The sequence below is a fragment of the Argopecten irradians genome, chromosome 13 (genome assembly GCF_041381155.1).
Source record: "Argopecten irradians isolate NY chromosome 13, Ai_NY, whole genome shotgun sequence".
NCBI lineage: Eukaryota > Metazoa > Mollusca > Bivalvia > Pectinida > Pectinidae > Argopecten > Argopecten irradians.
This window is the reverse complement of record NC_091146.1, coordinates 7,221,347-7,236,189: the sequence shown is the minus strand read 5'-3', so window position 1 is coordinate 7,236,189 and position 14,843 is coordinate 7,221,347. Positions and strand designations below refer to the sequence as shown.

At 34.9% G+C, this 14,843-nt stretch overlaps 1 protein-coding gene across 1 annotated transcript; it reads left to right on the top strand.

The window, feature by feature from the left end:
* Window positions 1-5,527: 5,527 nt before the first annotated feature.
* On the top strand, window positions 5,528-11,983 carry LOC138305475 (titin homolog). The gene is made up of 8 exons (XM_069245713.1): window positions 5,528-6,303; window positions 7,473-9,744; window positions 9,861-10,060; window positions 10,274-10,360; window positions 10,569-10,613; window positions 10,745-10,782; window positions 11,529-11,685; window positions 11,925-11,983. Exons 2-7 carry the CDS (start codon window positions 7,482-7,484, stop codon window positions 11,632-11,634), a joined length of 2,739 nt encoding a protein of 912 aa, XP_069101814.1. The 5' UTR covers window positions 5,528-6,303; window positions 7,473-7,481; the 3' UTR covers window positions 11,635-11,685; window positions 11,925-11,983.
* Window positions 11,984-14,843: the final 2,860 nt, after the last annotated feature.

Genomic DNA, 14,843 nt, shown 5'->3' with positions numbered 1-14,843 from the left:
ACTATCTCAATATTGACCTTAGATATGTATGTTTGTGAAACTAGTGTCTCATTGACAGATTTCAGACGCTCCATTTCTCGATCTATATCAGATCAATGTCATTATCTAAATAAACGGTAAAACACAGTTTAAAAAAATCAATGATACCCTGTACTGGACAAAAGTAGGATTCGAACATCAGACCTTTATGATACAAGACGGGTACTCTACCGATTGAGCTAACAGGTACTTGACTTTCCACATCATCTTAATATTATAGATCAATGTGGTAGAATTGGAAATTCGTTCAGCAATAGAAAGTAACTACAGAAAATTGTTCATATGCGTATTATACTGACATCATATGATGACATAACGGCACTTCCCCGTGCATGTTAGGATAAAAAAAATCTTTGTAGTGGTACCCCCGTGCACGTGCATAGAATAAAAAAACCCAGACAGTTACAGCGTGAGATGATGGAGAAGATGAAGTGGTCGATCATCTTCATACTTCCCAGCATAATTTTGGCAAATGGGTGCAAAAACACACCTTTGTTGTTTGCATGTGGTGCAGACAGGGATGATATTTCCTTTGATCTATATAGTTGTACCATGATGGAGGAGTGGGCTGCTGGACCGAACAAAACGTTTACCCTGTGCTGCTGGGCCGAACAAAACGTTTACCATGTGTTGCGGGCTGGCCCCACCCGATCAATCAGACATCACCATCAAAGGTTGGAGGGGACAGGACAGGTTGTTGGGGAGCTGTAGCGGATACAATACAAGAATAAAGGTGTATCCACCCACAGGCTGCGACCTCTTGGAGGGTGAGGTGACAAATTGTGTAAGTAAACTACTTAAAACGAAAATGATTATGAAAAAAAATGTCTACTCAATCCTAATCCAACTTCAAAATAAATCTCAATTTTTTCATAATATCAATGTTCAAAAACGACACTCTCAATTATATATATGCATATCACAATGTAGTCATTACTTTAAACAGATACCGCCATCCTCCACTGAGTCGCGACCGTCCTCCAGTAAGTCGCCACTGTCATCCAGTGAATCACCATCCTCCACTGAGTCGCCACCGTCCTCCAGTGAGTCGCCACTGTCCTCCAGTGAGTCGCCATCCTCCACCGAGTCGCCACTGTCCTCCAGTGAGTCGCCACTATCCACTGAGTTACCACCGTCCTCCACTGAGTCGCCACCGTCCAATCAAAAGCTGGTAAATGGACTTCTAGTGCTGGGAGTCCTATTAGGACTGTTCACAGGTATTTATAAATATTACACTGAACCATGACATAAATTTTACCTGGTATAGATTGTTAAATATATATATAGAGTATGTAATTTTTATCAATGAACGATAAAGCCAAAAAAAACATACTTTGTATACATATTTCTATACATTTTTTTATTTAAATACTTCATTTCCACTACTTTGCTATTTCTTCAGTATAAATTTTAAATTCCATTAACAGGGTGTGGATGCTTCAGATTAGTGAAAAGGCTCGAACGGAGATGGACACTAGGACAGCGTTATAGGATACGTGATGATGCAGAGAGTACTGTACGATCTGATTAAAATACAGATCCTTATAACCACTCCGACATAAAGGACCTGACAATATCCCGTAGGGGGTCACGTCCAGATGACCTTTGTACCACGTGGTCTTCATATCAGATAGATTTTCTACACCTTGTCACATCCATTGTAAACGATATTTCGACCCAACATACATATACGATTAGCTTTATTGTGCTCTTTGGGCGAGATGACTACGTAAACGAAAATAATTCTGACAGTTATTTCAAATTATTTCGTCCCTGAAATTCACTGTCAAAATTTTGCAAGAAGCAATTTGATTGGCCATTTCCAAAGGTCACCTGGACATGACCCCTAATGGGATCTTATCAAACGTAGTGATAATAAGGATCTGTATTTTAATCAGATTGATATACTGTATATATATATACAGGTAATATTTTGTCAATTTCTATAAAAGTAACTCTCACAGAGTTTCACTATTATTAAGATCATGTAAAATGAATTATTGCAACTAATATATTTACATTGTGGGGGATATTGAAATGAATAGGATGGATACCACCCCAGGCACTTCAGCAACTGTGAATGTACCATCAGCAACTCTACCATCAGGTAATCTAGAATGATGTTACGATTGAAATACAGAATGGTTATGAATCACAGTCTTCAGAGGGTAGACTTTTTGTAAATTACTTCCTATACTGAAATTGTGGATTAAAAAGCATATAACATGAATGTCATTGAATTGTCTCCCTTAGATCATTGAAATGATTGTCTCCCTTAGATAATTGAAATGATTGCTTCTACTTTCATTATAATTATAGATGAGGCTGGTCAGGTAATAGTAGATATCCATGAGGAGGAAGAAGACCTCTTTGAAGATATGTAGAAAGAAAATTTGTTTGATACATATTTACGTTGGATATTAATAACAGTCATCAGAGGGTTGAATTTTTGTAATTACTTCCTATACCGAATTTATTTTTTAATTGTAGACTCCAAGGCTGACTTGATTCCTCCGGAGATCAGCACTTCCGATAGTTCCTCAGGTAGGAATATATAGATATAGTTCTAGCAATGTATATTTGTTCTGTATGGTAGGGATAACAACATTTCTTCCGACTGATTTACATATGTGTCAGATGACTGTTAAGACCCATTGGACCTCTTGTTTCATACTTGTGTTGTATTACAGTGGAGATGGAAGAAGCAAAGGTCAGGGATCCATACCTGTTCAGAAGTGGAAAACATTAGAACAATAAGTATGTGAAGTTTTCAGATGTTTAAGACTTTATAGTTTTCTGATGTTTGATTGCACTGAAGTGATCATATCAATGCTTTTCTTTTTACAGTGATTTACCAATGTTTAACTTTTTATAGTGATTATTTCAATGTTTAAATGTTTGAATAATACCTTTTTAGTGATTTACAAATGTTTATCTGTTTAATATATGTCTTTTTTTTTATTTACAAATGTTTAACTTTTATACCAATGCTTAATCTGCTCATAATGATTTACCAATGTTTAACTTTTTACAGTGATTATATTTTTTTTTCTTACGCATAAACAATTGTTCTACAGTGATTATTTACCAATGTTTAACTTTTATAGAGATTGTTAATGTTTTCTAATGATTATATCAATGGTTAACTTTTGTATGTTGATTGCATGGATGTTATATAGTGATTATATCAGTGTTTAAAGATAATTGTAATACTCAGGTGTTGTGCGTTTTTCTTTGTGATGTTTGTTTGATGTATTAACGTCCTATTAACAGCTATGGTCATGTAAGGACGGCCTCCCATGTATGCGGTGTGTTGCGTGTATGTTGTGCGAGGTGAGTGTACTGGGAGACTGCGGTATGTTCGTGTTGTGTCTTCTTGTATAGTGGAACTGTTGCCCTTTTTATAGTGCTATATCACTGAAGCATGCCGCCGAAGACGCCAAGCAACACACCCCACCCGGTCACATTATACTGACAACGGACGAACCAGTCGTCCCACTCCCTTTATGCTGAACGCTAAGCAGGAGCAGAAACTACCACTTTTATAGACTTTGGTGTGTCTCGGCCAGGGGACAGAACCCAGAGCCTTCCTAACAGGGGCGAACGCTCAACTCAAGGCCAAAAGTGAGGCGGTGCCAAGGGAGGGATTAGGAAAGATAAAGTCAGTTAGGAAGAAGAGAAAAGATAAGATCCTAAATTTAGTCGCCTTTTACGATCATGCAATAGGGGCAGCAGGTACAATTCTAACGCCCTACCTGCAGGGCCATCTTTGTGCAATCTGATTAAATTACAGATCCTTATTATCACTACGTTTGATAAGAGGATCTGAGAAAATCCCATTGCGGGTCATGTCCAGGTGACCTTTGGAAAAAGGCCAATCAAATTGCTACTTGCAAAATTTTGACAGAGAATTTCAGGGACGAAATAGTTTGGAAAAACTGTCAGAATTATTTTGGTTTATGTAGTCATCTCGCCCAAACAGTACAATAAGGATAGTTGTATATGTATACTGGGACGAAATATCGTTTTCAATGGATGTGACAAAGTGTTGAAAATGTATCTTATATGAAGACCACGTGGTATAAAGGTCATCTGGACGTAACCCCCTATGGGATATTGTCAGATCCTTTATATAACGCAGTGGTTATAAGGATCTGTATTTTAATCAGATTGATCTTTGAGATGAATAAATGTTTGATTTGTTGATTTCTGTGTTTGTTGACTTCTGTTCTTGTTTATTTCTAAATATGAAATAATGTGGTTCGTTATGTAAACACTGATAAAAAAACTTTACATCACATCAATGGTTTCATGTAGGATTCTCGTTTCTGATGATTCGAATCCTACGATTTCTCACCTACTTTCTTTGGTCGGAAGTCTTTGGTAGTGACCGGAAGTGTATGAGTGCAATATTATACGCCGTGCCCGATCCAGAGTCGATCACCTTACAAGGACTAGTACATAGGATATTTATTTAAGGATTAACTTGAATAGATTTTTTATGTTATGGAGATATAACACAAAAATCTGAGTGTACTCTCATCATAAACCGCGAAGAGCGGTTTATGATGAGAGTACACTCAGATTTTTGTGTTATATCTCCATAACATAAAAAATCTATTCAAGTTAATCCTTATAATTCAATTTACTAAAGATAATCTCTTCAACATTTAAAATTCATTTTGGGACTCTTTTGTCTATAAAATTATTACGCCGTCATCTCAGCCAATCAGAAGCGACGTTACAAACGGCGACGCCATTTTTCCCTTTATGGGCTGATAAAGTAAATTTTTAAGCCAATGGAAATGCTCGTAACAAGCAACATTGAATTATTAAAATTTGGAATATATTAGATTTTCCTGCGATCATCATTGGAATCGTCTACTTTATCAACAGGTGCTCAACAAGAAGCTCGATCCGAACACTTTCTGTATTAATCCCGATTAGATGACATCGATAACTTTGATTATTTGATTGTATTTCATACAATGCAATACTACTGTTCTGGTTATCCATCTCAATACAAACTGACATATATAAGGATAACCTAATCTTTATATTTATGTTGTGAACCGCAGACCCATGACGTAGTCAACGCACACGGACAAGGTCACGGGTCAACCTGGACTTGCTCTCTTAAGCACTACCGCTGAAGCAAACATGCTTTTGTACTCGTTAGAGTATAATACACTGTATTTAATGCTTATTTGCTATTATTATTATTGTTTATATTACTTTATACTTTGTACACAGTGAATACCGCTATTTACAACAATTACATGATTTATTTCTTCACATAGTGTGTTTTTTGGCGAGGGTCACCTCGCCATTGTGATCGTGGTTGCAAAATTCTCTTACAGTCAATTTCCTCAATATGATTGGCTTAGAAATTGCTCGCAGATACTAGCGCTCCTAGCGGCAGTGTATTCAACAACTTTGATTTTACCGGGAATTTTAAATAGCAAAGGACCTCTTTGGCTCAGAAATGGCTCATTATTTGCTCTTGGACCCATTATGTACAACGATTTTAAAAAATAAATAACATTTTCATTATTAATGCTTTCTTTACAGTTTGTGTACTAATAGAAAGAAGACGAATGATTTTAATAAAATAAATAATTTGAAGGAAAACTGTTGTTCCGTTTTAGTTATTTTGGAACATTTTGTACACAAACTCGCCATTTTATCTAGTCCGAAAACGGACAATTTCAATATCGATAATTTTGACCAATATTAACCAAAATCAGCAGGACAGACTGTCTGTTTAAATGTGTATAGACTTATATTGGGACCTCAAAAAGACGTTACACCTCTAAAACGGATTTTATTCCAACTGATTGAAGGTAGAAACTATTTTGTGTGACGAGTTTATCTGAACGTAACGTCTGTCAACATGTAAACACTTTTATGAAAGGTCTCAATATGCGATAATAATGACATATATTCTGTATCAAATAAGTCATTATCATAAAAAGATACAATTATTTTCATTCTTGTAAAGAAATGCCATTCACGAACTGTCAATGTGGCTGAATCATCTTTGATTGAACACCCACGATGTGTCTGTCAGAAGAAGCGTCGGTTACGTGCTATATATAGATCCAATAAAACAAGTAATGGAAAAACCCCGGGAAACAAAACTGTCTATGTGATGAATATGTATGAGCTCCCCTACGCATATGTGTTGACAGCATACGGGCATCGACAGTCGCTTGAAGATGGCGGGTACACTTGACTAGTCTGTACTAATGTTACGTGCGGAAGGTAAGTTACGTGCATTGTTGTATATCAAACTATACAAATCAATTCAGAATGCAATCTGTGCAAACAAATGTTTTTCCTTACGCATGTCACATCATGTAATCGTTGTTGCAGAACAGGAGTTTTATCGGAAGCGTCTAAACATACGCATATGTGCAGTTTGTTTACATCTGACGGACACACGCGACAATTCACGTAACATCTGACGGACACGCATGTTACGTGATCTCGTCATTTCTAGTAGATAATTGAAAAGAACACAACTATTATATATAATTTCAATGGTTTATTGACGAAATGAGAAGTAAAGCAGTTTGGTGCTGAAATAAAACCACGCTCGGAAAAGTAACTGATATTACACAAGTGTCCGTCATTTGTCACAATTTTATCCGCATATGTTACGTGACGCAATCCGTACCGTTACGTGCCTAATGGGATCTGATTATTTCAGTTAAATGAACAGATTAGCTACTTTGAGTGTTTAAATTTTAACCAGTTATTTATGAAAACGTTACTTTAGTTGGAGGATACATGAAAATAAGAAATAGTCTAAAACATATCTTGATATTACACACATGTATCCGTCAGTTGTTACGTGCCGAAATCTGCACACAAGCAATATTGGCAATGGTTTATTGTCACCTTGTTTAACCTCTTGAATAAAGTATACATGTGATATACAAACATCATGGCTTGATTTGACTTCAGTGATAAATTAAATTTTATTTAAAATAATGTAGGTTTTATTGAATCAGAAAATCTTTATGTGCATGAAGTGCTTATTTGTGAGTTTATATATGTTGTGTGAAAGCAAATACAAAATTACTAGAATATATGTATATGTACTATTTTTTTAAGGCCAGAAGTTGTGAGACATGTCACAAAATGTTATTGCTGTAAATAAATAAATAAATAAATAAATGTATCCAGTGGCGGATACAATACTAATAATTATAAAGAATGATGGGAAAGTTGGTACTTTCGTATTTAGATAGGAGGCAACTGGCTTTAAATAAAATGAAAACAATTTAGCATTCGACTTTATCCATTAAATTGTATTTACATGATTGTCTGAATTACACCAAATAAGTAAACAGTCTTACCTAATAATAATTACCAATTATCCTAAATCTGTGTTCACGTGAACCTAAATAGTGTATTCCTTTTTGTAGGACATTAGGATGCCTGGCAAAATCAGAGTGGTTCTTGCAACCAGTGAGAAACAGAAGCATGCAGAACGTATGAGAAAATCAAGAAATGAGTGGACAGAAGAACAGAAAGCAAGAAACAGGGAGTTGTCAGTGTTGCGAATGAAAGCATACCGTGAAAGAAAGAAAGAAAAGCAAAGACATCCTGATGAAAATAACAAAATAGCCACAAGACAAGAGAAGAAGAAAGAGGAAGAGAGAAAGGAAAGATTGGCGAAATACAGAAGGGAGTACAGAGCAAATCTTTCCGGTCAGAAAAAAAGAAGAATACGAGAAAAAGATGCATTAAGAAAAAGACTGGAAAGGGAGAAGAACAAGAAACCAGGACCAGAACCTACACTACCAGCAGTAAGCAACACAAGTGATGTCAGCCAAAACAAAACAATGACAGTGAGTGCTTTAAAAAAGGCTGTATACCGAGCGAAGAAAAGGCTGCCCAAATCCCCACAACGTTTCGCAGAAGTAGTTTCAGGAATTGTAAACAACGCAACACCCAAGAAGAAACAGGCTCTGAAGGTGAAAGGTTTGGACTCCGTTGAAGCAAAGAAGGACCTAACAAACATCTTGCAGTCTATCAAAGAAGTCGATGAAGGCATGAGGGGCAGGGACAAGGTCAGCAGGACAAAGCGAAAGAATTTCATGGCATCTTTATCTGCGCACGTTAAAAAGAGGCATGGCATGACGTCAGCTTTTACTGCCGCTGTGGGTATCCATCGGAAATATTTTTCAAGTGGATGCATGAAAGAACCGAAGAAAAGAAAAGATTGTATAGCCAAAGAAACCGAGGAATCAGTGCAGAATTTTTTCTACAAAGACAATATCTCAACAAATCTTCCGAACAAAAAAAACATAAAAAAAGACGGAAAGGAGTGCAGAGTTCTCCAAGACTCACTTTCAACAGTTTGGACAAAATGGAAAAATGACGATCCTTATAACAACAAAATTTCCTTCGACAAATTTGCAAAACTAAAACCACAAGAAATAAAAATCCAAAAGCACAGAAAATATCTGCAATGTCTATGTGAGTATTGTGAAAATCTGCGTTTGAAGATACAGGCTATAAACAAAATAGCTGACAGGCATAACAAGCCTCAACTAAAAATGAAAAACATACATGAAACCCTTGAGCAGACACTTTGTCCGAAAACCGGTTCTTTCCATTACCTAAAATGCATTGACCGTGAATGCGATAAATGTGGGGTAGACACATTAAAAAATGACCTCAATAGTCAACTGCCAGAGATGGAACAAGAGTGGAGGAGATGGGCAATGCAGCCATCTCTGAACAAGAGGACTGGGAAAGTCATAAAGAAAAAGGAGTTGACAACCTTCAAAGAAAACACATCAGTTCTCGTAGAGGAATTTATTACAGAACTGTTGTTCTTGTCGAAACATCTTTTTGAGGCCAACTGGCAGATAACGCAGTTTGGATATTTGACCAAAAATATACCCCTGAACACAGTAGCTATGGCTATTGATTTTGCTGAAAACTATTCATGCACATCCCAAAACGAGGTTCAGTCAGCACATTGGTCTAAGGAATCTGTCACAATTCATCCCGCCATCGTTTACTATAGATGCCCTGATTGTCAAGACTTTGTGGAGGAGTGCTGCGACATTGTCAGTGAAGACCTCACCCATGATGCCCATGCGGTCAACGTATTCCTTCACAGAATTTTTGCCCACCTTAAAGACGTGAGAGGTCTGACGATCAACAAAGCATATATTATGAGCGATGGCTGTGCAAGTCAATACAAATCTAAAGTCCCCTTTTCGGATGCAGCGAATGGGATTACAGACTTCGGGTGTATTATACAAAGGGACTACTATGGATCACGGCATGGTAAGAATAGATGCGATGGAGAAGGTGGGGTGCTTAAATCAAGGGTAACCAGGGCGGTTAAGAATGGGGAGGCAGAGATTATTAACGCTTCGTCCTTTGCCACATTTTGTGAAAATCACCTTGAAAAAATATCACATGATGCCCAAGGTAAATGCCTTCACAAGAGAAGGCATATATTTTTCGTGCCATTGGAAGATATCAAAAGGCCACGCCCAGAGAGGGATGTCAAGACGGTACCAGGGACCCAGAAAATTCATTCATTGGTCGGGGTTGAGCGAGAAATAATCAAGACAAGACGGCTGTCATGTTTTTGCCCAGGGTGCATACAAAGTCGACCAGAGGAATGTGAACAGAAGGCATATGTTGGCCAGTGGAAGCCAGTTCGCCTAAAATGTATCCTTTTTGTATAGTATGTAAAAGTAAATGTTAATACAAATAAGCAATTTGCGTTAACAATGATAACATTAACGACGTTAGTACTCAGATTTATAATTCTTGACTCTATCTAGATCTTCAACAAGGTGCACAGCCTCTTGATGTGCAGGAACTAGCCCAGCCTCTGGATGTGCAGGTGCAAGCCCAGACTCTCAACATGCAAGAGCCAGCCCAGCCTCTGGATGTGCAGGAGCTAGTCCAGCCTCTCAACCTGCAAGAGCCAGCCCAGCCTCTCGATATGAATGAGCCAGCCCAGCCATCATCCGCCGATGTGGTAAGGATATGTGCGGTATGCCATGACAGAAAAATACTTACTTTTCTGTAATTGTAATAGTTCTCTTTGTCCTTGGTTTTTAAGTTCTGTTCAATCCCTATGCATTGCTCATTTGGTATTTTGTTATTTATTTTGATAGATCTATACATTGGATAAAATATTACAGAAGAACAATTTGTAGTTAAGTTATGCATCCCAATTTTCTTTTTCAAGGTGGAAAGGGTAGACTGCAGCTATGGCTCAGACGACAGCAATATGGACATATCAGGGCTATCAGGCATCCTCGATGCTTTGGAAAAGGTAAACATATAGTTTCATTAGCTCCTAAAACAAAGATTGAATATTAACACATTGATATTGAATTATACATGTATATATCACATTTTTATTTGTTGTACTGGTAATGGCTCTTTAGATTTAACAATATCATCCAACACTCATACACAGGGTAGTGTATTATTTAATATAATATTCCATCATTTTAATTAGAATCATTCTTATTTGATAGGAACCCGAGGAAATTTCACTTTCTCCTATTCTGCAAATACTGGAGGTAAGAGAATACATTCTGCATCGTTGTCATGACTATCTACTCAATGTGCATTATTTTGGTATTGTGTCGTTGTCTTTGAATTGAGAATTTTTATCTAAATACAACTTAATTGAATTTTTATTTTGTTCTAGGATTCCACAAAAGAGTCAACATTGGAAAAAGAACCACGGTATGAAGCCATTTGCATGATTGTTTGTATCAAATTTAAAAAAAATATATTTTATTGATGTTTGATGTAAATTTAAACAGACAAGCATGATGCTATAGCTGTTATGTTATTATAGCGTATATATAAAGTGTAAAACAGTATGGTCATGTTTGTTTTACCTTACAGACCAGGGGAATTCCTCAAAATAAAATTTGGGAATTCTGTTTTGCCAGCCGTGGTAAGATATAAGTAAATTGGGTTGTTTTATTTGTTGTACATCACACTTGTGTAGTGGTGTACTTTAATGAAGATTTGTTTATTTAATGATTTTTTTGTTTTTGTTGTTGTTGTTTTTTTTTTTGTTTTTTTTTCATTATTTTTTTTTGTAACAGTTTCAAATAAACAGTTACTTGATTAAAATGTTCTTTTACTGTATTCAAGTTGAAAGGAGTTTTTTTTACATGTCATTACATACCCAGTATACACATATATATGATATTTTATATTTACTATCTACTGATGCACGTCTTTTAAAAGTTTGAGTATATATATAGCCTATTCATATTATATTTCCCCTTCACAAGCATAGCTGTTTGGAAGTTGTGTGGTTAAATTAATTGAATGGTGGCATTCTGAATTTGTGTGACAGTTTCATGAATATGTCAATAAAAGTAATACATGCATGTTATGCATATATAAGACTTTTCTTGATTAGTCTGGGCAAATTTTGTTGTACTGTTATTTACTTAATTTGTTGTCATTTCTAGGTTGAGCATTGGCCATTTGTGCATTATTTTAAAGAATGCACAAAGGGATGGGTCATGCAGGAGGTACGCCACACAATTCTGCCTGAAGACATTGAGGGCATGTTAAAGGCACCATCAATGGAAGCCCAGGGGAGAAGAGTTGTGTACAAATTTGAAGGTTCGTATTATCAATCCTTACATAAAACAGTCAATTTTATAAATTTGCTGCCTGTTTACATGTTGCCCCTAAAACAACTAAAAACAAACAAACTCTCATGGTAATAAGATTTAATCTTGCAGTTGGTGGTTTTCTTCTTGAAATCTAATTTGTGTCCATAAATATCTACATGTCATATGCAATTAATGTCAATTAATGTCAAATAAAGTGACCTAAAATTGTTTCTTTTTCTTTTTCAGAACTATGAAGATTCCCATGAAAAGATCATTGTTCAAATAATAAATTTTGCTGAATCTTACATTGTTTTGTTTTTAAACTGACTTGTTGACTAAGTACATAAATAGCAATGGTAAAGAATATGGGATACATATATAGAAATATACCATAAAGCAATTTAGCATAAACTTTATCTCTCTCATTACATGCCATGTCCGTCATGTTACATGCTTTGTCTGTCCTGTTACATGCTTTGTCCGTCATGTTACATGCTTTGTCCGTCATGTTACATGCTTTGTCCGTCATGTTACATGCTATGTCCGTCAACGTTACATGCCGCTAATTTGACAAGTGAATAAAATCTTGCTTTATAATTTCATTATCTTTTCCATCACTTTTATATATTATCTAGACCCCTATCAATATGTATAAGTTAAAATATATGCAAAAATACAGATTTAAAAGAAAGCTTTGTCTGTCCTATAGAAAATGTCCAAGAGCAAATAATGAGCCAATGATGACGTATTAATAAAAAATATGTAGGCAAAATGTAACAGATAAAATTTTGGCTGCATTTTTAAGACAGAAAATGTTGAAATTTTGGGTGTTATTTTAGGCCATGTCAATTATTAACAATGGCGATTCACCCACTTCCGGTTTGAGTGCACCAAAAATATTTTCTAAAATGTTGGCTCATTACCTTAAGTAAATGTAGTGAAAACATCAGAAAAATTTTGGACCGGTAAATTTGTCGTTTAATGGTTATAATATGGCAAGATCTATTTTTAGTAACGTTACATAATTATATGAATGTGCTTATTTTGGATCATTAATCAAGAATCTAACGGTGTCAACATTAATAGATAATCCAATACTCATCTATAACGCTTGATATGATTTCAAATTGATTTATTCAGTGATGCTTTTCAGAAAAATTAAGTTTAACATTATCAAAATTACAAAACATTTGGACCATAATACCATAAAAAGCTGTTTTGCACTTGAAATAGCTTCACTAATATGTCCTGTTCTAATGATTTATTTTGTAATTATAGAGCATATTTACAGTGAAGAGAGTGATTAAAATGGGATTCTGTAAGTATCTAGTTTGAGAGCGAAGAGTCACCAAGTTACATGGGTCATTTGTTACAAACCTACAGTAGTTCAATTAGTTGTAGGGCTAACACTTCTGATAGATTAACATTTATGTTGATTCATGCTAACAAATGTAAATCTCATCACTTTTACATATTGCATTGTTTTAGATTTTAAGTTTAATTTGGGAAACTCATTTTATATACCATTCCAAATTTAGATACATTAATGCCAAATACTTCTTTAATCTTGCAAAATAACTTACTGAATGTAGCAGTTTTAATAATGAAAATACACGTTATCAGGAATTAGATCATCAAAACTCGATTAAATCTTTATTGTCAATAATCATATTTGAATTCCATATTAGTATTATTTGATAATTTGAAAATTAAATAGCTTTACTGAGTATTAGACACAAAAGAAAGGCTTCGATAACAGTATATGTACATGGAGTATATCCCTGTGGTAAAGAGTGTGTGGTGTTGAAACCGTCTTATTGCATACTATACAAATTGACTTTGAGTTCAGAATTATATGAATTTTATTAGTAATTCTGAAGTAATTAATCCTTATGAACAAAAACATCTCTGAAAATGTTAATTGGCCAATACGGTATTAATCGTAATGGAGAAACAGTCAAACAGGAAATGAGAGTGTCTGATCAAACTGGAATTCATTTAGATGGTTTTTTACATATACTGTATGTTACTTAGCTTTGTGTAACGTGTAAATTAATTTATTTGGCTCCCCCTGACATGTATAATTCATGTTGTGATAATCAAATTTCTTATAAAATCTAAATTTAATACCTGAAATACCTTTAATACCTTAAGCCATTTTGATTGATAGTATGATGTGTTTACGAAACACAAAGCTGATTATGAAAAATAAAATTGTGGACCTCAAAACCTTTTGACTGTTTCATTAACCATAGAAGATGCTGTTAGTTTTTAAACTGAAAAAAAAATATCTAAGTTAACCTTTATGGATTTCATGAAAATTCTGAAGAAAATTCAAAAACTCGAAATCAAACTTCAGTTGATTGATCACAAAATGTTCTGAACAATCTAAATCTTACACTGCTAAGAAATACTAAATATGGTTAAATTAATGCAATTTTGAACGAAAAATCGTGTATCAGTTTGTCTTCGTTTTTAACAAAAAAACTTGTAATGGTGTGATTTAATGCCATTGCCAACGAACACTTTGAAAGCACAATATTTTGAAGAAAAATAACAACATTATACATATACATGTATGTACTAGTATACAGAATGTGTGAAAATTGGTAAAAACTTGATTCTCTTGCATAATAATCTACTTCCACCCATTTTTTTTTCTAAACTTTGTTATTATTTTACTTTATATGCCTTTCAGCTGTAAATAAACAGAACATTTCTGAGAATGTAGTTGCGATCATCATCTAGCTTAAAAAGTGAATGATGAAGCCCTAAAATTCCGAAACACTTTGTTATTGTGATTCAATATTTTGATTATGCTACAATATATAGGTTATAAAATCATATCTTACTTTACATTTAATGTAACTAATGAGTATTAAGAAATAACTTTCTTTGTTTTCTCAATTTCATGATTGAAAACGGCCGTCGTGCGACCATAGTGTAATATTGCTAAAATAGACCTTGCCTCACTAAGACCTTTAAACGACAAATTTACCGGTCCACAATTTTTCTGAAATGTTCACTATATTTTTTTAAGGTAATGAGCTAACTTTTTAGAAAATATTTTTGGTGCACTCAAACTGGAAGTGGGTGAATCACCATTGTTAATAATTGACATGGCCGAAAATAACACCCAAAATTTCAACATTTTCTGTCTTAAAA

What these genes read in the sequence shown, in the direction of transcription:
- LOC138305475 (XM_069245713.1), top strand. Translation starts at nt 7,482, where the DNA reads ATGCCTGGCAAAATCAGAGTGGTTCTTGCAACCAGTGAGAAACAGAAG. An exon ending in AGCCATCATCCGCCGATGTG is followed by an intron (nt 10,061 to 10,273) that starts GTAAGGATATGT and finishes TTCTTTTTCAAG; the next exon opens with GTGGAAAGGGTAGACTGCAG. An exon ending in CTATTCTGCAAATACTGGAG is followed by an intron (nt 10,614 to 10,744) that starts GTAAGAGAATAC and finishes ATTTTGTTCTAG; the next exon opens with GATTCCACAAAAGAGTCAAC.